This window comes from Argopecten irradians, chromosome 4 (genome assembly GCF_041381155.1).
Source record: "Argopecten irradians isolate NY chromosome 4, Ai_NY, whole genome shotgun sequence".
NCBI lineage: Eukaryota > Metazoa > Mollusca > Bivalvia > Pectinida > Pectinidae > Argopecten > Argopecten irradians.
The window spans coordinates 18,988,292-19,015,718 of NC_091137.1; the positions used below are offsets into that span (position 1 = coordinate 18,988,292).

General features: G+C 36.9%; 1 protein-coding gene across 7 annotated transcripts; it reads left to right on the forward strand.

Annotated features, from left to right (window-relative positions):
- LOC138320848 (aromatic-L-amino-acid decarboxylase-like) lies at nt 1-27,021 on the forward strand. 7 transcript variants are annotated; one of them, XM_069264106.1, is made up of 14 exons: nt 1-105; nt 7,278-7,837; nt 16,754-16,979; nt 19,125-19,238; nt 19,905-20,024; nt 20,505-20,642; nt 21,809-21,952; nt 22,597-22,663; nt 23,003-23,097; nt 23,377-23,444; nt 23,940-24,030; nt 24,989-25,087; nt 25,539-25,640; nt 26,144-27,021. In XM_069264106.1, the coding sequence occupies exons 3-14, from the start codon at nt 16,779-16,781 to the stop codon at nt 26,342-26,344; spliced, it is 1,440 nt and encodes a 479-aa protein (XP_069120207.1). In that variant the 5' UTR covers nt 1-105; nt 7,278-7,837; nt 16,754-16,778; the 3' UTR covers nt 26,345-27,021. The 7 variants fall into 7 exon arrangements, with proteins under 7 accessions (XP_069120207.1, XP_069120208.1, XP_069120214.1 ...); XM_069264107.1 differs by having other exon boundaries at nt 8-105; nt 7,565-7,837; XM_069264108.1 differs by lacking the exons at nt 1-105; nt 7,278-7,837 and adding exons at nt 13,140-14,350; nt 14,691-14,807.
- Nucleotides 27,022-27,427: the final 406 nt, after the last annotated feature.

The window sequence follows — 27,427 nt, forward strand, 5'->3', positions numbered from 1 at the left end:
GACTTGTGTCCCCGTCAGTTTCCTCAGCTGATGTGGCAGGCGAAGTGTCGGAGACTAAACTCCCACAACAGACAACAAGCTGTAGCCGACAGGTTCCAAGGGAAGGTAGGTTTTAACTTCTACATTAGATAATCCGGTGATATTGTGATTGTTTCATATTTATCAAGTCTAACACCAAACATAAGATATTCCGACGGAGGTTTCTGTACTAAGGTATAACACGATATACCTAGAATAAAACGATAACACTACAGCGTCGTATGTAATTGTGTTAGATTCTAGTTTGTAGGGCAAAATGTCAGATTTTGGTAAAAAGCTTGTGCCAAATGTCTAGACTCCTAAATCTATTGCAGTTTCATTAGTCCACTGAACCTGTCTATAATTATTATTAGGCTGCTTTTTTTTTTATTTTTGTTGCATAATATAGCCTAATAATATAGGTAGGTTTAACGTAATACAGTACTACTACTAAGTTAACCAGATAAATACATGTGCGGGCTAGCATGCTGTGGGTAATTTATGAATATAACGCGCGTAATAAAACGATTTAAGGTTTGAAATATTTCAGTGCTTGTAAACACGATGTTTGATATAGCAAATAAAACAGTTCAAAGTATCAATACGTAAACTGTTCTCGATGTTCCATGTGAATAAGCGTGCGTGTTGTAAATTTTGTATATCAATTTACAATCAGATATTCAAGAAATATGAGATTTATAACAAACTGACGCCAATAATTCCCGGTATATCAACACTCAGCGTTAAATTGTGATGCGATCGAATCTTTAACGCTTATCATTCCCGGCAACTGCAGTTGCGTGCGTAGATCTGGCTTGCAATGACATTCAGAATCGGACACAAATTAAGGTACTGCTGTTTTTAGATTAATATCTCTCTATATAGAAAAAATCGATATGGAAACTGCGCGTGTTAAGTGTTTGTTTTCATTAGATCCAGTGTCTGTTACGCTATTTGTGAAGAAATCATCAATCAGCTTTGTTCATGGTCCACATTGCTAATCGGCAATATGTTACTGATCAATGAACGGTTTTGTTGTCGACCTAGAGTGATATTTTATTCCCGGAACATTATTGAAACATAACAACACGACTGAGTTGGGCATTTTATCTGACTCCATCATCATACAAATGCCATTGTGATTGCTTCAGAGGCGGTAAATGTTATCGACATGCGAAGGCTTTTAGCACGTGACTTATGCGGTAAAGGTTATCGATACACGAAGGTTTTTAGAACGTGACTTATGCGGTAACGATTACTGATAAGCAAAGGTTTTTAACGCGTGATCTATGCGGTAAAGGTTAACGATACGCGAAAGTTTTTACCGCGTGACTAATGCAGTAAAGGATATCGATACGTGAAGGCTTTAACGCGTGACTTAAATGCAGTAAAGGATATCGATACGCGAAGGATTTTAACATGTGACTAATGCGGTAAAGGTTATCGATACGCGAAGGTTTTTAGCGCGTGACCTATGCGGCAAATGTTATCGATACGCGAAGGTTTTTAATGCGTGACTAATGCAGTAAAGGATATCGATACGCGAATGTTTTAAACGCGTGACTAATGCGGTAAAGGTTATTGATACGTGAAGGCTTTTAAAACAGACTGTCTTTGCATGTGATTTTACTTGCGATCACAATGCTTTTACCCAAACGTGGTTTACATCCGGTAAAAGATGTCCATGTCTGTAAAATGCTTTTAACAGCGTTGGCAACACTTACAGACATGAAATAAAACTAATCTGGCTATAAAATTGAAACAAAAAATTGTCTAAAAATAAATGTCGATGGAGCAAAAAATAATAGTCTTAAAATAAATTAAAATGAAAAACTAACAACTAACATGAAATCCCTCCTTTTGGGCTGATAGGTTAAATTTCGATGCGAACGACCATTTCAAGAAGCTATTGCTGAAGAAAGCGATATTGAACATGCATTTTATAAGAGGTTATGTACACTACCAAGGCTAGTTCAATCTCTGTATCTCAGTGTCGGCTGGGCTATCGAGGAGGACGAGCTTAAATTAGGAAGCATGTTGTAAAACCAAACTCCATGAAATTAAACAGGATAAACTTCGGGACGAATATAACTTACAGAGACTACGATATTGATACAGCGATTAACCTGTCAAGAGGAATTCACTGACGGAATGACAGTTTATATGGCTTTACATGGTTTATCATATTAGATATGCTAACAATTATTGTAGACATCTGTTCGACAGATCGGTGGCGACAAAACGTTTTACAAGCAAACTTATATTCACAATATGGATAATGTGACGAAATGGCGTCCGCTTAGTTACTCAAGATTTTATTTTTATTCCAATCACATCTGAATCCCATAGAATAAGCCTCTTTATCTCGAGTAACCTCGGTGAGCCACTTAAAATAAGGCCCAGTTTATATCCACTGACCTCATTGGTCCCTAGAATAACGCCCACTTTATATCAAGTAACATCTGTGACCCCTAGAATAAGGCCCACTTTATATCAAGTAACATCTGTGACCCCTAGAATAAGGCCCACTTTATATCAAGTAACATCTGTGACCTCTAGAATAAGGCCCACTTTATATCAAGTAACATCTGTGACCCCTAGAATAAGGCCCCCTTCATATCAAGTAACATCTGTGACCCCTAGAATAAGGCCCACTTTATATCAAGTAACATCTGTGACCTCTAGAATAAGGCCCCCTTCATATCAAGTAACATCTGTGACCCCTAGAATAAGGTCCACTTTATATCAAGTAACATCTGTGACCCCTAGAATAAGGCCCACTTTATATCAAGTAACATCTGTGACCCCTAGAATAAGGCCCACTTTATATCAAGTAACATCTGTGACCCCTAGAATAAGGCCCACTTTATATCAAGTAACATCTGTGACCCCTAGAATAAGGCCCACTTTATATCAAGTAACATCTGTGACCCTGTCTAGAATAAGGCCCACATTATATCAAGTAACATCTGTGATCTAGAATAAGGCCCACTTTATATCAAGTAACATCTGTGACCCTAGAATAAGGCCCACTTTATATCAAGTAACATCTGTGACCCCTAGAATAAGGCCCACTTTATATCAAGTAACATCTGTGACCCCTAGAATAAGGCCCACTTTATATCAAGTAACATCTGTGACCCCTAGAATAAGGCCCACTTTATATCAAGTAACATCTGTGACCCCTAGAATAAGGCCCACTTATATCAAGTAACATCTGTGACCCTAGAATAAGGCCCCTTTATATCAAGTAACATGACCCCTAGAATAAGCCCACTTATATCAAGTAACATCTGTGAAAGCCCCTCAAGTAAATTAGAATAAGGCCCACTTTATATCAAGTAACATCTGTGACCCCTAGAATAAGGCCCACTTTATATCAAGTAACATCTGTGACCCCTAGAATAAGGCCCACTTTATATCAAGTAACATCTGTGACCCCTAGAATAAGGCCCACTTTATATCAAGTAACATCTGTGACCCCTAGAATAAGGCCCACTTTATATCAAGTAACATCTGTGATATCTGTGACCCCTAGAATAAGGCCCACTTTATATCAAGTAACATCTGTGCCCCTAGAATAAGGCCCACTTTATATCAAGTAACATCTGTGACCCCTAGAATAAGGCCCACTTTATATCAAGTAACATCTGTGACCCCTAGAATAAGGCCCACTTTATATCAAGTAACATCTGTGACCCCTAGAATAAGGCCCACTTTATATCAAGTAACATCTGTGACCCTAGAATAAGGCCCACTTTATATCAAGTAACATCTGTGACCCTAGAATAAGGCCCACTTTATATCAAGTAACATCTGTGACCCCTAGAATAAGGCCCACTTTATATCAAGTAACATCTGTGACCCTAGAATAAGGCCCACTTTATATCAAGTAACATCTGTGACCCTAGAATAAGGCCCACTTTATATCAAGTAACATCTGTGACCCCTAGAATAAGGCCCACTTTATATCAAGTAACATCTGTGACCCCTAGAATAAGGCCCACTTTATATCAAGTAACATCTGTGCCTCCCTAGAAATAAGGCCCACCTTATATCAAGTAACATCTGTGACCCTAGAATAAGGCCCACATTATATCAAGTAACATCTGTGACCCCTAGAATAAGGCCCACATTATATCAAGTAACATCTGTGATCCCTAGAATAAGGCCCACTTTATATCAAGTAACATCTGTGACCCCTAGAATAAGGCCCACTTTATATCAAGTAACATCTGTGACCCCTAGAATAAGGCCCACTTTATATCAAGTAACATCTGTGACCCCTAGAATAAGGCCCACTTTATATCAAGTAACATCTGTGACCCCTAGAATAAGGCCCACTTTATATCAAGTAACATCTGTGACCCTAGAATAAGGCCCACTTTATATCAAGTAACATCTGTGACCCTAGAATAAGGCCCACTTTATATCAAGTAACATCTGTGACCCCTAGAATAAGGCCCATATTTTATCAAGTAACATCTGTGACCTCTAGAATAAGGCCCACTTTATATCAAGTAACATCTGTGACCTCTAGAATAAGGCCCACTTTATATCAAGTAACATCTGTGACCTCTAGAATAAGGCCCACTTTATATCAAGTAACATCTGTGACCCCTAGAATAAGGCCCACTTTATATCAAGTAACATCTGTGACCCCTAGAATAAGGCCCACATTATATCAAGTAACATCTGTGACCCCTAGAATAAGGCCCACTTTATATCAAGTAACATCTGTGACCCCTAGAATAAGGCCCACTTTATATTATATCAAGTAACATCTGTGACCCTAGAATAAGGCCCACTTTATATCAAGTAACATCTGTGACCCCTAGAATAAGGCCCACTTTATATCAAGTAACATCTGTGACCCCTAGAATAAGGCCCACTTTATATCAAGTAACATCTGTGACCCCTAGAATAAGGCCCACTTTATATCATGTAACATCTGTGACTCTAGAATAAGGCCCACTTTATATCAAGTAACATCTGTGACCCCTAGAATAAGGCCCACTTTATATCAAGTAACATCTGTGACCCCTAGAATAAGGCCCACTTTATATCAAGTAACATCTGTGACCCCTAGAATAAGGCCCACTTTATATCAAGTAACATCTGTGACCCTAGAATAAGGCCCTTATATCAAGTAACATCTGTGACCCTAGAATAAGGCCCACTTTATATCAAGTAACATCTGTGACCTCTAGAATAAGGCCCACTTTATATCAAGTAACATCTGTGATGTCTAGAAAAAGGCCCACATTATATTAAGTAACATCTGTGACCCCTAGAATAAGGCCCACTTTATATCAAGTAACATCTGTGACCCCTAGAATAAGGCCACTTATTATATCATGTAACATCTGTGTCTAGAATAAGGCCCACTTATATCAAGTAACATCTGTGACCCTAGAATAAGGCCCACTTTATATCAAGTAACATCTGTTCTAGAATAAGGCCCTTATATCAAGTAACATCTGTGATGAGCCCCTATAAAAAGGCCCACTTAAGCCACTTATATCAAGTAACATCTGTGACCCCTAGAATAAGGCCCACTTTATATCAAGTAACATCTGTGACCCCTAGAATAAGGCCCACTTTATATCAAGTAACATCTGTGACCCCTAGAATAAGGCCCACTTTATATCAAGTAACATCTGTGATGTCTAGAATAAGGCCCACTTTATATCAAGTAACATCTGTGACCCCTAGAATAAGGCCCACTTTATATCAAGTAACATCTGTGATCCCTAGAATAAGACCCACTTTATATCAAGTAACATCTGTGATCCCTAGAATAAGGCCCACTTTATATCTAGAAAAAGGCCCACTTTATATCAAGTAACATCTGTGATCCCTAGAATAAGGCCCACTTTATATCAAGTAACATCTGTGATGTCTAGAATAAGGCCCACTTTATATCAAGTAACATCTGTGATGTCTAGAATAAGGCCCACTTTATATCAAGTAACATCTGTGATGTCTAGAATAAGGCCCACTTTATATCAAGTTACATCTGTGATGTCTAGAAAAAGGCCAACTTTATATCAAGTAACATCTGTGATGTCTAGAATAAGGCCCACTTTATATCAAGTAACATCTGTGATGTCTAGAATAAGGCCCACTTTATATCAAGTAACATCTGTGATGTCTAGAATAAGGCCCACATTATATCAAGTTACATCTGTGATGTCTAGAAAAATGCCCACATTATATCCAGTAACATCTGTAATTAGCACGAGAATAATTCCATACAGTTATTGCTTTATCACGCCCTATCACTAACCTAAGACATTGTTAAACTAGGCCTTTGTAAAACTGAGACATTGTAAAACTAAGACATTGTAAAAATAAGACATTGTAAAACTACTGATATTGTAAAACTAAGGCATTGTAAAACTACTGATATTGTAAAACTATGACATTGTAAAACTACTGATATTGTAAAACCACTGACATTGTAAAACTAACACATTGTAAAACTAACACATCGTACAACTAACACATTGTAAAACTTAGACATTGTAAAACTTTGACATTGTAAAACTACTGACATTGTAAAACTAAGGCATTGTAAAACTAAGACATTGTAAAACTAAGACTTTGTAAACCTAAGACATTGTAAAACTTAGACATTGTAAACTATTGACATTATAAAACTAGGACATTGTAAAACTAAGACATTGTAAAACTAAGACTTTGTAAACCTAAGACATTGTAAAACTATTGACATTATAAAACTAGGACATTGTAAAACTATAACACATTGCAAACATTGTAATGCTAAAGCATTTGTAACAAATCAAATATAAAAAGGAATTAAGAATTTCGAAAGCATATTACTTCAGAAGAGATCGATTTATTCTGAATTATTCATATTTCTGGTTTGTACGTCCGAATAGTTTTGTGCTAAAAATATTAATAAAAATAAATATGGGAATAGTTCAGATGCTAATGTACAGATAACTTCCTGCCATACAACGATATGACAACCCCTTGGTATAACGATGGCAACCATTCACGAGCGATGATACGTGTTAATTAAGTGTAGCTCGATATAATGGTTTGGTGTTGTTTATTTTATTCAATAACTACTTAGCAAAACTCATACACACATTAGTTAGTCGATTACTACCACACTGAGCTAAGTGGCGTAATGTCGCACACATCCGAAATGTAACGATTTTCCATGGCGACTGTCTTGATAACATTGAAATATCCTGTTTTCAATTTACATATTTGATCTTGATTTTCAGCTTTTAAGAGATCAAGAGAAACCTGGACAGGATAAGCGACAGGTTATCAATGTTTTCCTTGTATGCGATAGTCGAAACAGTTTTAATTAAATCAATACGGAGCAAACTCGTCAAGCTAACAAGTCACCAGTATTGACAGCTGATAGTATCGATTCCTTGCTGTGATTCGTAGTTTATTCAGACATGACTTTAACGCTTGTGTGATCAACACGAGGCTTTATGAGTGAGGTTTGGTGTCGTGGAGGACGGACCATCAATTAAAGAGGCTGATGACATTTTTGTTACAGTAGTCAACACGAAGCTGGTGCCTCAGAACGTTTGTCCACGCTGTGTAGTTGAGGAATGGTAGCTATTGATTGTGACACAACCTCTGTACTGTTCTAGAGGCGCGATATATTTCGTGGTCACACACGACGACACTGGATTAAGTGGAAAGTGTACACATAATACCCGTCTGGTCAAAGGTCACAAGGGCACCCTACACGGAAGGGATTTTTTACTGGGTTGTCCCCACTCTAGAACGTGACAAGGAATCAAAGTCCAAGGGATCCTGGCGTTGGGTATGTAGGCCCCATTCCACGACCATGTGAAACATATGATAGATAGACTTATCGGAGACGTCCGAACAAAAACATACATAATTAAGTCATTCACAAATACTAATGCAGTTCTATAAATAATTGTAATATATGATGTATGTATATATAGTTATATAAGAATTAATATAAGAAGTAATATATTTACTATATTTACTACTTTTGGTTTAAATTCAACTACGGGCCAATAGATATCCAGTTGACCACAGGCAGGTTCTTGGAGTGTTTTTATTTTACATTGAATTGTCTTACTTTATAGTAGGCTTATCCAATTCACAGTCACAGGGTTCCCCTCACCACATTCTATGTATATCTATGTACATCACAGGGGTTTGTCACAAATTTTCCCACAACCAGTCTATATGTGTCCCTGCACACCACAGGGGATTGACACACCATTCTATGTTTGTCCATATACATCACAGGGGATTGACACAGAACAGTCTGTTTATGCCCATGTACATCACAGGGGTTTGACACACAAATCTATGGTTGTCTATAAACATCACAGGGGATTGACACACAATATCCCAACACACACTCTATATATGTCCATGTACATCACAGGGACTCAGTGCAATTTCTCCAAACCAAGGTATGTTCAGACATTTTCCCAATCCACATTATATAATTTCAATGTACATCACAGTGGCTTGACACACTAATTAATTCCTTAAACCACAGTCTAGATAGGTCTATATACATCATAAAGACTTTCTAAGCTCATAGTCTGTATACTTTATATATCTCAGGAACTTCAAATGCAAAATCCCATTCATATACCCGTAGACCCCTACCAAAAACCTCCATCCCACATCTGTGTCCAGCGACTATTCTGAGATATATTGGAATGATTTAGAGAAAGTTATCTCAGGAAAAAAAAACCCCGAAAAATGTGTCTTAGTTAAGCTCTTCATCAATAAGCAGAAATGCTGAAAAATTAATTCTTGGCACATATCAGGTTTCCTAATGAAATTATTTATAGAAACTGACATTTAGAATACAGACTTTGAGTGTTCAGTTTGTTTAATATTATAAATTTTAATGTGCAGACTGTGCCTGCCTGGTTAATTCACTAATAATACATATTCAATTGGCCTTATAAGGTCAGCAACTTGTTATCAGGTGTATTGGAGCAATACAATGTAAGGTGGGCAACTGTAACAAAGATGTTAATTATCTACCACAGGTGTTGCATGATAATAACAGAAACAAAGACTTTAATTAAAAACACAATATAATACATTCATAATGTGTTTAAAACTAACAATTTATTTATAATATATCTAAAACATAAAAGCACATCTAAATAGATATTATCTACTCATCTTAAAATGAATATATTTGAAGAGTCCTTAATCCTTCAAGCTTTCAAATTAAGAATATTCATGAATCCACCATGATACCAATATCCACAGACAGAAAGCTCCAGACCAACAATATGTCCACACATTGTGTTGTATAACCCACACATTGTGGTGTATTATTCATACATTGTGTTGTAAAATCTACACATTGTGTTGTATAACCCACACATTGTGTTGTATAACTCACACATTGTGTTGTATAATCCACACATTGTGTTGTATAACTCACACATTGTGTTGTATAACCCACACATTGTGTTGTATAACCCACACATTGTGTTGTATAACCCACACATTGTGTTGTATAATCCACACATTGTGTTGTATAATCCACACATTGTGTTGTATTAACCCACACATTGTGTTGTATAACCCACACATTGTGTTGTATAACCCACACATTGTGTTGTATAATCCACACATTGTGTTGTATAATCCACACATTGTGTTGTATAACCCACACATTGTGTTGTATAACCCACACATTGTGTTGTATAACCCACACATTGTGTTGTATAATCCACACATTGTGTTGTATAACCCACACATTGTGTTGTATAACCCACACATTGTGTTGTATAATCCACACATTGTGTTGTATAACCCACACATTGTGTTGTATAATCCACACATTGTGTTGTATAACCCACACATTGTGTTGTATAACCCACATTGTGTTGTATAACCCACACATTGTGTTGTATAACCCACACATTGTGTTGTATAACCCACACATTGTGTTGTATAACCACACATTGTGTTGTATAACCCACACATTGTGTTGTATAACCACACATTGTGTTGTATAACCCACACATTGTGTTGTATAACCCACACATTGTGTTGTATAACCCACACATTGTGTTGTATGACCCACACATTGTGTTGTATAACCACACATATTGTGTTGTATAAACACATTGTGTTGTATTATTCATACATTGTGTTGTATAATCCACACATTGTGTTGTATAACCCACACATTGTGTTGTATAATCCACACATTGTGTTTTATAACCCACACATTATGTTGTATAACCCACACATTGTGTTGTATAATCCACAAATTGTATTGTATAACCCACACATTGTGTTGTATAATCCACACATTGTGTTGTATAACCCACACATTGTGTTGTATAACCCACACATTGTGTTGTATAATCCACACATTGTGTTGTATGACCCATACATTGTGTTGTATAACCCACACATTGTGTTGTATAACCCACACATTGTGTTGTATAACCCACACATTGTGTTGTATAATCCACACATTGTGTTGTATAATCCACACATTGTGTTGTATAATCCACACATTGTGTTGTATAACCCACACATTGTGTTGTATAACCCACACATTGTGTTGTATAATCCACACATTGTGTTGTATAACCCACACATTGTGTTGTATAACCCACACATTGTGTTGTATAACCCACACATTGTGTTGTATAATCCACACATTGTGTTGTATAACCCACACATTGTGTTGTATAACCCACACATTGTGTTGTATAACCCACACATTGTGTTGTATAATCCACACATTGTGTTGTATAACCCACACATTGTGTTGTATAACCCACACATTGTGTTGTATAACCCACACATTGTGTTGTATAACCCACACATTGTGTTGTATAACCCACACATTGTGTTGTATAACCCACACATTGTGTTGTATAACCCACACATTGTGTTGTATAACCCACACATTGTGTTGTATAACCCACACATTGTGTTGTATAACCCACACATTGTGTTGTATAACCCACACATTGTGTTGTATAACCCACACATTGTGTTGTATAACCCACACATTGTGTTGTATACCACACATTGTGTTGTATAACCACACATTGTGTTGTATAACCACACATTGTGTTGTATAACCCACACATTGTGTTGTATAACCCACACATTGTGTTGTATAACCCACACATTGTGTTGTATAACCCACACATTGTGTTGTATAACCCACACATTGTGTTGTATAACCCACACATTGTGTTGTATAACCCACACATTGTGTTGTATAACCCACACATTGTGTTGTATAACCCACACATTGTGTTGTATAACCCACACATTGTGTTGTATAACCCACACATTGTGTTGTATAACCCACACATTGTGTTGTATAACCCACACATTGTGTTGTATAACCCACACATTGTGTTGTATAACCCATACATTGTGTTGTATGACCCACACATTGTGTTGTATAATCCACATATTGTGTTGTATAAAACACATTGTGTTGTATTATTCATACATTGTGTTGTATAATCCACACATTGTGTTGTATAACCCACACATTGTGTTGTATAACCCACACATTGTGTTGTATAACCAGCACATTGTGTTGTTTAATCCACACATTGTGTTGTATAATCCACACATTGTGTTGTATGACCCATACATTGTGTTGTATAAACCAAACATTGTGTTGTATAATCCACATATTGTGTTGTATAAAACACATTGTGTTGTAAAACCCACACATTGTGTTGTAAAACCCACACATTGTGTTGTATGACCCACACATTGTGTTGTATAACCCACACATTGTGTTGTAAAACCCACACATTGTGTTGTATGACCCACACATTGTGTTGTATAATCCACATATTGTGTTGTATAAAACACATTGTGTTGTATTATTCATACATTGTGTTGTATAATCCACACATTGTGTTGTATAACCCACACATTGTGTTGTATAACCCACACATTGTGTTATAAAACCCACGCATTGTGTTGTATAATCCACACATTGTGTTGTATAATCCACACATTGTGTTGTATGACCCATACATTGTGTTGTATGACCCATACATTGTGTTGTATGACCCACACATTGTGTTATATTACCACACATTATGTTGTATAATTCACACATTGTGTTGTATAATCCTCACATTGTGTTGTATAATCCATATATTGTGTTGTATAATCCACACATTGTGTTGTATAAACCACACATTGTGTTGTATAAACCACACACTGTGTTGTATGATCCACACATTGTGTTATATAACCACACCTTGTGTTGTATAATCCACACAGTGTATTGTATAACCCACATATTGTGTTGTATAATCCACACATTGTGTTGTATAACCCACACATTGTGTTGTATAACCCACACATTGTGTTGTATAACCCACACATTGTGTTGTATAACCCACACATTGTGTTGTATAACCCACACATTGTGTTGTATAACCCACACATTGTGTTGTATAACCCACACATTGTGTTGTATAATCCACACATTGTGTTGTATAACCCACACATTGTGTTGTATAACCCACACATTGTGTTGTATAATCCACACATTGTGTTGTATGACCCATACATTGTGTTGTATGACCCACACATTGTGTTATATTACCACACATTATGTTGTATAATCCACACATTGTGTTGTATAATCCTCACATTGTGTTGTATAATCCATATATTGTGTTGTATAATCCACACATTGTGTTGTATAAACCACACATTGTGTTGTATAAACCACACACTGTGTTGTATGATCCACACATTGTGTTATATAACCACACCTTGTGTTGTATAATCCACACATTGTATTGTATAACCCACATATTGTGTTGTATAATCCACACATTGTGTTATATGATCCACACATTGTGTTGTATGGTCCACACACTGTGTTGTTTTACCACAGATTGTGTTGTATAACCCACACATTGTGTTGTATAATCCACACATTGTGTTGTATAATCCACACATTGTGTTGTATAATCCACACATTGTGTTGTATAACCCACACATTGTGTTGTATAACCCACACATTGTGTTATTTAACCCACACATTGTGTTGTATAATCCACACATTGTGTTGTATAACCCACACATTGTGTTGTATAATCCATACATTGTGTTGTATGGCCCACACATTGTGTTATATTACCACACATTGTGTTGTATAATCCACATATTGTGTTGTTTGATTGTAATATTGTGTTGTATAAACCACACTTCATGTTGTATGATCCATATAATAATGGCAATGGGGTAAGGGGGTGGGGGTTGGAGTATGTAACCCTGGTAGTGCTAGCCAGGCTAGAGAGACGTTCTTATCTCAGTCAGTTGAGCTTGTTGGACTAATAACCTAAGAGGTGCTGAGTTTGAATCCTGACAGAGGCAGTGAATATGTTTATATCAAATCATGTTACATGTAGATAAACAGAGGACAACACAGGACACTGCCCTGTGGTACTCCACTTGACACCTCTATCAGACCAAGGACACAGGACACTGCCCTGTGGTACTCCACTTGACACCTCTATCAGACCAAGGACACAGGACACTGCCCTGTGGTACTCCACTTGACACCTCTATTAGACCAAGGACACAGATCACTGCTCTGTGGTACTCAACTTGACACCTCTATCAGACCAAGGACACAGGACACTGCCCTGTGGTACTCCACTTGACACCTCTATTAGACCAAGGACACAGATCACTGCTCTGTGGTACTCAACTTGACACCTCTATCAGACCAAGGACACAGGACACTGCCCTGTGGTACTCCACTTGACACCTCTATCAGACCAAGGACACAGGACACTGCCCTGTGGTCCTCTATCAGACCAAGGACACAGGACACTGCCCTGTAGTACTCCACTTGACACCTCTATCAGACCAAGGACACAGATCACTGCCCTGTGGTACTCCACTTGACACCTCTATCCGACCATGGACACAGGACACTGCCCTGTAATACTCCAATTGACACCTCTATTAGACCAAGGACACAGGACACTGCCCTGTAGTACTCCACTTGACACCTCTATCAGACCAAGAACACAGGACACTGCCCTGTGGTACTCCACTTGACACCTCTATCAGACCAGACTTTACCCCATTGCTCCTATGTTTGATCGGAGTTATTGAACATATTACTGTTACAAACCTACACAGCACAAACACAGGTACATAGTAAGTAACCAGATTTTAACGTTGATGCACAAGTTAGTATTTGGTTATCAACTTTCGTCAGTGCATAGCTGTTGTACGTGGTACATCAAGGGCTTATTTTATCGATTTGTAAGATTGCGTGGGACCTATGTAACAGGTGAGTGTAGCATGAATTTGGAGAGATTCTGTGTAACAATAAAATAGCTTAATTATATTACAGTCACATATGTTTAAATAATCTGCTCTTATAGTAGTATAGACACAACTACCTATAGTGTTCCCAAAATATGTTACATATGTTGTATGCGTGTGAACTTGATCGTAAAATATAAAAGACCTTTAAAAGCAGTTGGAAAAACTAGAATTTCTTTTTAATGTAAAATTATGTTACATATATGAAAAGGAAAAATTAGTAACAATTTCTTTCAATTCCGTAAAAAACTAATCTGAAATTGATAGGATTTTGGTCCCAATCTGTTCCTAATGTACTTGAGTAGGGACAAGATTGTTTGGAGTAACCGAGTCTCAGGACCAGTTCTCCTGTAGGGATGATGAAGAGATCCATGGTGTTTCTTCTTTGGTTTGTCACCAGCCGTCAATAGTGACGATTTTAGGTGAGTGATCGGCTCAGTGGCGTGGGGGAAGGGGTTATATACAGTGCATTTTTTTTTTTTCCCTGGTGCTGGAATAGATAAAAGTAGATAGGTTAAAAACATGATAAAAAATGAGGTGTTTATTTGTGAGTGGGGGCTTCAAGGGCTACGTTGTTTATGTTTGCCTTGAAGCCCTCCAGTGTAGTGTTTTGTACTGTTGCCACAGGGAGGAGATTCCAGTATGTGATGGTGTGTTGGAAAAAGGAGTACTTAAATGTATCCTTTGTGGCGGCGATGTGTCTGTATGCATAGGGATGTGTGTGTCTAGTGCGGGTGTCTACAGGTGTTAGGTATTGTTCTGGGTTGATGGCAACGAGATGGTGTGTGATTTTATATAGGAGGATGAGTCGTGATTGTAGACGGCGTGTTTGTAGTGTTGGCCATTGGAGTGTGTATAACATGTCTGAGACTGAAGAAGTGTTATGATATCTGTTTTGTACATATCTTGCTGCTCTGCGTTGAGTTTTTTCTATTTGTTGTATTTGGCCAGTATTGTGTGGGTCCCAGATAGAGGAGCAGTACTCAAGTTTGGGTCTAACAAGTGCTTTATATGCGTGTTCTTTAATGTGTGGTGAATTGATTGTGAGGTTTCGTTTTAGGAAACCTAGTGTTCTGTTTGCATTTGCGGTGATGTTGTTTATGTGTTTGTCCCATTGGAGGTTGTTTTGCAGTGTGAGGCCTAAGTATTTACTGTGTTTGACGTGTTCAAGTGAGTGGTTATGGAGAGTGTAGTTGTGGTGGATTTTGTTGCGTTTGGTGGTAGTGGAGATGACGTTGCACTTGTCGGGGTGAAATTGCATTAGCCAGTCGTGTTCCCATTGTCCTGCATTGTCAAGGTCGTGTTGTAGTTTCTGTGTGTCTTCTTGTTTGTGTATGGTCTTGTAAATGATACTATCGTCTGCGAAAAGTCTAAGGGTGCTGTGTTTCATGTATTCATGTAGGTCGTTGATATATATTAAGAAAAGTATGGGGCCCAGACAGGTTCCTTGAGGGACTCCGGATGTTACTGGTATTTTGTGTGAGTGTTTGCCCTCAAGTATTACTGTCTGGGTGCGATGTGAAAGAAAATCTGTTATCCATGCATGTGTGTTACCTGTGATGCCGTAGTATTTGAGTTTGTACTGAAGGCGTTTGTGTGGTACTTTGTCAAAGGCTTTTGCAAAGTCCATGATTATGATGTCTGTCTGCGTGTTGTTGTTGTGGTTTTGTGTGAGGTCGTGTATGAACGTGGCCAGTTGGGTTTCGCACGATCTGGAAGGTCTAAAGCCGTGTTGTTTGTCGTAAAGTATGTTGTTGTTTTCCAGATGTGACATGGTTGCGCTGGTGATTATATGCTCCATTAATTTGCATGTGATGCATGTGAGTGATATTGGTCTGTAGTTTGCGGGATTTTATTTGTCGCCTTTTTTGTAAATGGGATTGACATTTGCGTGTTTCCAGTCGTGGGGAAGTGTTCCTGTGGTGAGTGAGCATGTAAATATTTTTGTAAGGATTGGAGCTGTGATGTCTTTGAGTTCTTTCAATATTCTGCCATGAATGTTGTCGGGGCCAGTTGCTTTATGCGGGTTTATATTGTTCAGTAGTTTGTGTATGCCCTGTTGTGTTATGTGGATGTCTGGCATAATTGGGTGTGGTGAAGGTCCTTTGTCAGGTATGGTTGTATTCTGTTCTTGTGTGAAAGCAGACTGGAATTGTTGGTTTAAGATGTTGGCTTTGTCAGTTGTGTCCGTTTGTAGGATGCTGCTCTCTACCTTACCATGTGTATAAAATATATAGATAGTATGTGTTACAAAATCTTCAACTTTTCCCCATATCTGTTCTAGTTACTGAAGTAATTAGTAGAAGTTAATAAATTGTTGACAACATAACTATTGCTTTTATATCATACATTATTATATGTTTTGCAGGTTTTCTTAATATCTAATTCACAAGATGGATGCTGAGGAGTTCCGAAAGAGAGGGAAGGCCATGGTGGACTATGTAGCTGATTATCTAGAAAACATACGAGACCGTCGCCCTTTTCCGACCGTCACCCCTGGATATTTACGAGACCTAATACCAGACCATGCTCCTGATGAACCAGATAACTGGGATGACATCTTCACTGATATAGAAAGAGTTATCATGCCTGGTGTGAGTAACTTTGTAACAGCAAGACTATATATATATTAAAATGTCGATACTCCAGGGGTTACTATCACTATCATAATATCCACCCCTGAACTAGGTCAGAGAAAAATTGCAGAGACTTCCTTTGAAGATATTACTGAGAGCAATGCTCAACTTCAAAGCCATACAATTTACCAATATTTTTTTCTTTTGATGTACATCAAAGGACTTATACCATTCATTTTCGCACACAGAGCCTTTAGTTTTGCTATAGTTCAGGAATGAATATAACGACAGTGCTACTAACCCCTGGAGTATCCAGAAAGAGTTATTATGCCTGGTGTGAGTACCTGGTAACAGTTTCCACTGATCCTTAAACCAGGCTTAGCTAGACCATCTGAGAACATATGGATGGTTAGAGCCTCTGGATCTTACACAGGACATCCACCTGTCAGAGTGTCAAAGTAAGAGGAATTAACCTCCGACTTAACCAGACATCTACCTGTCAGAATGTGTAAGTTTGGTGTCAAGGCTAGAGGAAACTCAGACTTTACCAGACATCTACCTGTCAGAATGTGTAAGTTTGGTGTCAAGGTTAGAGGAAACTCAGACTTTACCAGACATGTACCTGTCAGAATGTGTAAGTTTGGTGTCAAGGTTAGAGGAAACTCAGACTTTACCAGACATGTAACTGTCAGAATGTGTAAGTTTGGTGTCAAGGTTAGAGGAAACTCTGACTTTACCAGACATCTACCTGTCAGAATGGTAAGTCTGGTGTGAAGGTTAGAGGAAACTCAAACTTTGCCAGACATGTACCTGTCAGAATGTGTAAGTTTGGTGTGAAGGTTAGAGGAAACTCAGACTTTACCAGACATGTAACTGTCAGAATGTGTAAGTTTGGTGTCAAGGTTAGAGGAAACTCTGACTTTACCAGACATCTACCTGTCAGAATGGTAAGTCTGGTGTGAAGGTTAGAGGAAACTCAAACTTTGCCAGACATGTACCTGTCAGAATGTGTAAGTTGGTGTAGTAGAAAGTTAGAGGAAACTCAGAACTTTACCAGACATGTACCTGTCAGAATGTGTAAGTTTGGTGTGAAGGTTAGAGGAAACTCAGACTTTACCAGACATGTACCTGTCAGAATGTGTAAGTCTGGTGTCAAGGTTAGAGGAAACTCTGACTTTACCAGACATCTACCTGTCAGAATGGTAAGTCTGGTGTGAAGGTTAGAGGAAACTCAAACTTTGCCAGACATGTACCTGTCAGAATGTGTAAGTCTGGTGTCAAGGTTAGAGGAAACTCAGACTTTACCAGACATCTACCTGTCAGAATGTGTAAGTCTGGTGTCAAGGTTAGAGGAAACTCAAACTTTACCAGACTTGTACCTGTGAGAATGTGTAAGATTGGTGTAAAGGTAAGAGAAAACTCAAACTTTATCAGACAGTTATTGACACTGTCTGAAGTCTGGTATAGGGCTAGACGAGATTTGAAGCCCATATTTAACATTTATCTGACACAGGGTCAAAGTCTGTTGTCAAGTGGAAAAATAAAATAGCTTTGATGAGACTGTCAGTACACTGTGTTATCTAAGTTAGTGGGAAATCCAAGCTGACACTAGGTAAGAAACAGATATATGCACTAGGTATAAAAGTGTGTTTCACATGGTTGTGTAACAACTCCAGGTTGATAAGTGTTTGTTTCATACATATACATACATATACCTTATTTTGGTCTAAATCAAGCAAAAGGTTTGCTGACATCCTAAATCTATCAACTGTACATAATCGTAATTGTGCACTATACTCATTCAAAAATCAAAAACTTGAACTAATAAAATCTTTAACATACACATTCAGTTTGTTCACCTATAATATATACACTATATGTCCTTTGTTTTGTAGTCTGCCTTTAGTAATGTTTTCAATAGCAGCTAGGGTAAAGCTTATTGTCTCACTTCTTCCAATATGTGTTGATAAGGTACTTGACTATGTTTACTGACTCTGCATTCACGAAGGTAAGGAGCTCCAATTGTTGATCAATCTTATTGCAAATGAATGTTTCCGAATATTAAGTCTCATGTGAGGATTTAGTCATCTTTAGTTATATTGTGTTTTTCTACATTTATGTCACCTTTCTTGATAGTAACCTACCATCTTACTGATATTTCAGGTCTCCCACTGGCACTCCCCACAGTTCCACTCTTTTTTTCCCACGGCCAACTCCTACCCAGCAATAATAGCTGACATTCTCTCAGATGGCATTGGATGTATAGGCTTTACATGGGTAAGTTATATAGAGAATACATGGTTAATATCTTACAATACAAGGTTTTGGCGAAAGACTTAGTAAAGCCGAGATGTCAAGGCTTTGCCGAGTCATCTCGGCTTTCTGTGCCAAGCACCAAAATAAAACTTATATTGTAAGATACTATAATCATGTATTCTGGATATCCTGTAATTATTTTGACATTCAAAATGAAAGTAAATTGGCACTTATTTGCTTGGTTCCGCTCGAAACAAGACACTTCTTTGAAGCGGAGGAAAAGATTCATTCACTATACTGAATGAGAGTGAACTCTTTTTTACTACCGTGGGAAATATATAAGCACATTCGCAAATAGTACCAGTAATTCTATTCAGTGTGTAATATCACTGAAACAATATGAAAATACTGAAAAAAAAAAAAAAAATTACCCATCAAAAAATTACTTTGCAATACATACTTTTATCATGCGCGAAGAAAAAGACAACACCGTCATACAAGACTTTCAATAAAGTAAAAATGGTGTTTCTGGTGAATGTGAGGTCACTTTTTAGCATGACTGATTGACGTTTCATCCACCGGAAGGTTAAAGTTTGTGGTCAAGTTAGAAAATGTTTTGTCAGATGAAAACAAATTTGAGGTTGTAGTATTAGACTGGCTCCTTAAGACGTATCATTATATTTGCAGGCGTCCAGTCCGGCTTGTACAGAGCTCGAGGTTGTAGTGTTAGACTGGCTGGGTAAGATGCTTGATCTTCCTCCAGCGTTTCTTTTCTCCTATGGAGGTAAAGGTGGCGGTGTTATACAGGTTTGTGGTCAACTACAGTTGGTACAGTGAGATAACACTATAAAATTATACAGAGTATTAAAGGGAGATACAGACAGGTGGCTGACTTTTAAGATGCTGATTGAATGTCATATAAGTACATTTCATGCAAATAACCAAAATACTCAAATAACCGTATTGCGATTAGTTGGAGGCCTCTGTATAACCATCCTTATGATCTTATTTGTTGATACAACGTCATACAGGGGAGGCCATCCTTATGACCTATTTTTTGATAGAACGTTATACAGGGGAGGTCATCCTTTGACCTTATTTGTTGATAGAACGTTATACACAGGAGGCTATCCTAAATCAGACCTTCCTAGTGATAACTGTTGATAGGATGTTATAGTAAACAACATGCCCTGTTGATAGGAGAGAGGCCTTGTAATGACTCAAGCTGTCACATTTATGCTTTATCAAGTATCTGTCACCATGATCTTTGACCTGAATTGTTTACAGGGTACAGCCAGCGAAGCGACACTTGTCACCCTCCTGTCGGCCCGTACACAAACTCTGCACAAGTATAACAAATCGGGGGATGGTCACCATGACGATGGATCGGTCCTCTCTAAACTTGTGGCCTACTGTTCTGATCAGGTAAATAAAAACCATGTCCACATTACTTCATTGTTTTAAGAAATGGGTGTCCTATAATTCTTCTTCTCTATCATAAATTTGAGAAAGGGCATCATATAGTGTCCAGTATTAGGTTAACTTAGTAGGCCTATTAAAACACAGTGTTACTGCCCCTGGTAAAAAATTGGTTCACCTTGTTTGTAGAATGATATCAATATTTCAGGTCTATTGAAATATAGAGTTACTGCCCCTGGTACAAAAATGTGTTCACCTTGTTTGTAGAATGATATCAATATTTCAGGTCTATTAAAATATAGAGTTACTGCCCCTGGTACAAAGACTGGTTCACCTTGTTTGTAGATTGATATAGATATTTCAGGCCTATTGAAATACAGAGTTACTGCCCCTGGTACGAAGACTGGTTAAACTTGTTTGTAGATTGATATCAGTATTTCAGTCCAATTGAAATATAGAGTTACTGCCCCTGGTACAAAGACTGGTTAAACTTGTTTGTAGATTGATATCGATATTTCAGGCCTATTGAAATATAGAGTTACTGCCCCTGGTACAAAGGCTGGTTCACCTTGTTTGTAGATTGATATTGGTAATTCAGGCCTATTGAAATATAGAGTTACTGCCCCAGTACAAAGACTGGTTCAATGATATCAGTATTTCAGGCCAATTGAAATATAGAGTTACTGCCCCTGGTACAAAGACTGGTTAAACTTGTTTGTAGATTGATATCGATATTTGATCAGGCTTATTGAAATATAGAGTTACTGCCAGTCTGCCCCTGTACGAAGACTGGTTAAACTTGTTTGTAGATTGATATCGATATTTCAGACTTATTGAAATATAGAGTTACTGCCCCTGGTACAAAGACTGGTTCACCTTGTTTGTAGAATGATATTAATATTACTGCCCCTGTACAAAGACTGGTTCACCTTGTTTGTAGAATGATATTAATATTTCAGGCCTATTGAAATATAAAGTTACTGCCCCTGTACAAAGACTGGTTCACCTTGTTTGTAGAATGATATTAATATTTCAGGCCTATTGAAATATAGAGTTACTGCCCCTGTACAAAGACTGGTTAAACTTGTTTGTAGATTATTTCAGGCCTATTGAAATACAGTTTTTGCCTTGATCTGGTTCACCTTATTTGTGGATTGATATTAACATTTCAGGCTCACTCCTCTGTAGAGAGGGCTGGTCTTATAGGAGCTGTCACAATGAAGAAATTAGAAACAGATGAGAAAGGTTCACTAAGGGGGACAACTCTACAACAAGCAATTGAACGAGACAGAGCAGCAGGTCTCATTCCATTTTATGTATGTATATTTTATGAACGGTAAAATGTTTATAACAATCACTTAAACAACAAATTCATGGTAAGGCAAAAAAATAAATGTCTCTTTAGGGTTACATTGGCAAAAAAAAATAGGGTCTATAGGTCGGGATGATTTTTTTGAAAGTTATTTTTTAGTGTCTTTCACTCTAAAATAATGGCCGGAACCGGAGTCTGAGATTGAAATCTCGACTTTTAATTATTTTTTCGTAGAGAAGTGGAAAAAAAATTTGGGTCGAGGGGTAAAAAAATTATGGTCGGTTGGGTAACCCTAAACAGACATATTTGGGTTTTTTTTCGGCCTAATAACTAAGTAATTTTTATTCCCCGTTAATGTTGCTATAAGATGTGTATATAACAAATAATGCATATAACAAAGTGATATTGTTGCTTTCCAGAGGTACATTATACCTGTGTTTTATCATACCATCAAACAGATATTACAGTGCTTCAGTCAGCTTTAACAGCTACAGTGTGATGAAAAGAAAGTTTTATCAGGAAGGTTAAGCTGTATATATCATAACAAAAAACAATGTATCATATGCACTATGTGTTTTTGTTTGAATTTTCTGTTGAAATTATACTCAGTTGATAATATGCATTTTACATTATATATTTTCTCTACAGTTATGTGCTACACTTGGAACCACCTTGTCGTGTGCGTTTGATAACCTGTTAGAATGCGGACCAGTCTGTAAGTCAGCTATATCACCACCATATCTAATTCTCCTGGGTAGAAACTCTGTAGTTTACCTCAGGCTACAATCTCAATAATCAATATCACATTTACCTCAGAGTTATATGGTGAGCTACTGTAGGAATAAGAGATTTGATTTGTCAAGCACTTGGATAAACTATGATTTATAGGTGAAATTTGTATCATATTAAATATTTTAGGTGATAATTACATAAGTATCTTGGACACTTATTGACCTCTGAATATACGTATTTGAATACCTTGAAGAAAAGTAAACTTAATGAACATTGAAACATCAGAAGGAAAGTGTTTCTATGAATGTTTATATTTGATCAGGCCAGAAGGAAGGACTATGGATGCACATAGACGCAGCCTATGCTGGTAGTTCCTTCATATGTCCTGAGTTCCGCCCTCTGTTGAATGGTGTTGAGGCAAGTTTAATGACTTATTGTCCACTTTAGTATCATTCTAATAAATTCTAATTGCAGAGTCTGATATACTAAACAGTAAAAAATGTCTATAAAATCATAAAAATATTTACTCCAGCGTTTATATATTTAACAATAAAATTTCATTCGAACAATATAATGTTAACTTTGTAACATTCTGCTTTATGATATTAAACTTTTCTCCTTATTATGATGAACTTTTCATCCTTTATGATGTTAAGACTTTTCTCCTTAATGATGTTAAACCTCCCTCATTCACAGCATGCTATGTCCTTTAACTTCAACCCACACAAATGGCTGAAAGTGAACTTTGACTGCTCAGCACTATGGTATGAACACGACTTACCGAGTCTATTAAGTGTATATAATAAAATTGTCTCCAAAGAATCTCTTGAAGAACATAGAATTTAGCTAACATTCGCTTAACTGAGGAAATTTGCACAAACCAATTGGACTAAAGCTTCAAATAACAAACAAATGTACAATTAGGTAAATAACAATTCCACGGTATACAGTGGTTAGGAAAAACGTTATACATTATGCATGATTGACTATAAAAAAATATACAACCGTTATGGTAATTCTCCAACTAAGGTAACCTAATTATTCAGAGGAAAATGCATTTATCTATTTATTGACGGTGTAGGGCAGTGTATTTCGGCATGCTAGCACTGTAACTGGTAAAAATATCAAAGGGAAACAACCATATTCATACTTGTTTTATTCATTGGTGTTTCCTTAAATCACATCAACTGTTAATGTTTAACAACAAAACCAAACAAATGAAGCTGTATGAGTCTCTGTATGCTTGTTTTAAATTTTAGGGTTCAAGACAGCTCTCTGATCAGCGATGCTTTCAATGTGGACCCTTTATACCTTAAACATGAAAACCAGGGCAAGATGCCGGACTATAGGGTATGTGTAGTTATGAATACAGGGATAGCATATTAATTCATATGTAATTTATTTTTGATGAAAGGTTTCATATACAGTAAGTAAGGCAGTCTTGTAAATATGCCTTAACCGGAAAAATGATTGTGAAAAAAAGACCGACTTGAATATAGACCAGCTTTGAACATAAGACTGGGATTCCTTATTGCGAAAGAAAATATGCTTCCCCAAGACTTAATGGTATATTGTGTTCTATTAGGGCATCTCAGATGCAGTTTATCTGTAGTAATCAGGTTGTCTGTCTCCAAGGTGCAAGAGTTTAGATGCTCCTTATAGTTATGATTTTGCCAAGAAACTGAAGAAGGTACAGTAAAGTCTGTCATTCCGTATTTCCATGAGCATAATTTGCAAGACAGGTCAGATTGCATTATGATTTTCAATCTGATTAAAATACAGATCCTTATAACCACTACATTCAATAGAGGTCTGACAACATCCCATAAGAGATCATGTTCGGATGACCTTTTTACCACATAGACATTGATACCTCCATTTTTTCCCAGTATATACACATTTAGCTTTGTTGTAGCTTTGTTGCACTCTTTGGGCGAGATGGCTACATACACGAAAATAATTCTGAAAGCTTTTTTCAAACTATTTCGTCATCAGTCAAGATTTTGGCAGCAGCAATTTGATTGACCATTTCCAAAGGTCACCAGAATGTGACCCCTAATGGGATGTTGTCAGATCCTCTTATCAAGGTAGTGATAATAAGGATCTATATTTTAATCAGATTGGATAGATTTGGTGTAATTTTGCCATGCTTGCTGATATCATCAGTCAGTACAAATATACCGGGTACTGTTGAATTAGTAGATTGTCTTGCAGACAAATTGCCTCCATGGCTCTGCATGTATCCACATTATCTATCCGTTTTGTCAAAGTCATAAGCTATGTTTCAACATCTTATAATTGATTTCAGCATTGGCAGATACCATTGGGCAGACGTTTCAGATCCCTCAAACTCTGGTACGTTATCAGGGCGTATGGTATCAAAGGTTTACAAGAATATATACGAAAAGTGAGTACTCCAACATTGATATAATATACTTTTTTGAAGTCATATCTTTTTATTTTGTAGTCCTTTGGTATATAACACAAGTCTAAAGGGATGTTCAAATTTAGATGAGTTAATTATGACAAGATGTAACTGATCAAATCTTTGTTTTTTCAAGTATTGAGCTCAGTAATAAATACAAATATTACAATGTATGTAGCAAGTTACTTTCACTGGTAATGGATCTTGTGATTTTCATTTGAATTGAAATTTTCACAATCTGACCTTAACAATAACTTTACCAGTTTTTGTGATCTTGTTCATTTTCATCAAAATCGCTAAATTGAAAGTAACTGTTGTTATTCATATTTTTATGGATTGCATTCCTTTGTTTTAACTCAATAATAAAATTTACCATCAAGATGTTTAATATTTCATTCCAAACCTTTTGAACACCACCTTACAATTTTCACAGGATGTCCAGCTGGCTCATGACTTCGAGAAATTAGTGAAGACAGATGACAGATTTGAGATATTTGGTGAAGTTGTAATGGGTCTTGTTTGCTTCAGATTGAAGGTAGGACCCCATGCACGATTGACTACTGTGAGGTATTTAAATCATTGACCATTAACTATTTTAGTTCATTTTTCAGGTATCTCCTTTTTTATGCAACATGCATATTTTATATTTGAATGTTTCAATTTGTTCCCACAGATAACATTATATTTGATGTTACAAGGACAATGCACCAATTTTGAATGTATATACTATTTCTACGGTGTGTACCAATACACTGAGAATATACTACTAGTATTATATAATTTATCACACTTTATAAACATTGTATATCAATAATCTTTATATGTCAGCCAGAACTTTATGTGCTAGCCAGGTTCTCAATCCAACTTTTGACCAGGGGAGATAACTTTATTGGACAAATTATGGATGGAAATTCTTCGTTTTATATAAATGTTATTGTTGATCTCTAACCTTCATCATTTCCTGAAGACTTGCCTGATTATCAAATGTCATAAGGGTCTAAGGAAATCTATCAGATAATGATATGAATTACTTTGTAGGGAGCTAACGACCGCAATGAGAAACTACTGAAGGCAATCAATGACGACGGAAGGATAAGCATCGTACCATCCAGTGTAAAGGGAACATACTTCCTCAGGCTGGCTATCTGTGGCTCCAAAACCAACAATGAAGATATCAAGTTTGCATGGAAAGTTATTAGTGAGGTTACGGACTTGCTTCTCAAGGACAATGCATGTTAATTAGTAATACAATAACTCTGGTTGATGGAAAATAGTTATTCAGTGGAAATTTGATATTGATAATGTGTTATAAAACTTAAAGACACTAACCACAATTGGTTAAATCTGTAGATTGATTATCAAAAGTTTGATTTTGATATATGTCATGTAAAAAAACCATCACATTGGACTAGGGATAAATATATAGACTAACTATCAAACATTATAAAATCAGTCTCATTTCCGTGAACGTTTACAATGTTTCAGAATATGAAGTCAATCACAGACTCACTGCATGTATTTCAGGTTTCAGGTACTCTCTGTGTGCAGTATAATTTTGAACTCTACGTTCAGAATAATATTGCTAAAGACAGGGTAATGAATAGAAGTACTGACCATTCATATGTGATAATACTGTTGTCCACATTTACAGATTAGTAGCATATTGCCATGTTGATAAAAATAATCATCTACCAAATGTGATTTTATTATTAAAATGTACTTAGCTTTTATTAGATTCACTTGATCAAAAATGGAAGGTTGTGATACAGTATCATAGGAAATCCAATTAAATGTTTGTATCAAAGTTGTGTATTTTATATAGTGAACAAATATTATATGGAAATAATTCAACAAAAAAATTGCAATGTGTTCATTCTTCCTGTTGTAATAAATCCATAAAAGCAAAAGACATGAAATCCTTAGTTGTTTTCAATGACAAATTGATATAAAATGTCTCCATATGAACTATAGTCTATAAAAGTGGTAGTTTCTGCTCCTGCTTAGCCCTCAGTATGAAGTGAGTGGGACGACTGGTTCGCCCATTGTCCGTATAATGTGACTTGGTGAAGTGTTGCTTGGTGTCTTTGGCAGCATGCTTCAATGATATAGCACTATAAAAAGGCAACAGTTCCACTATACAAGAGGACACAACACAAATATACTGCAGTCTCCCAAAACATCCACCTCACAATTCTTACACGCTACACAACGCATACATTGGAGGCCGTCCTTACATGACCGTGGCGATTAATTGGACAAAATATATAAATTAAACCAATCTTATTTTTTTTGAGTAATGAGTTTCATGTACAGTTGCGATAG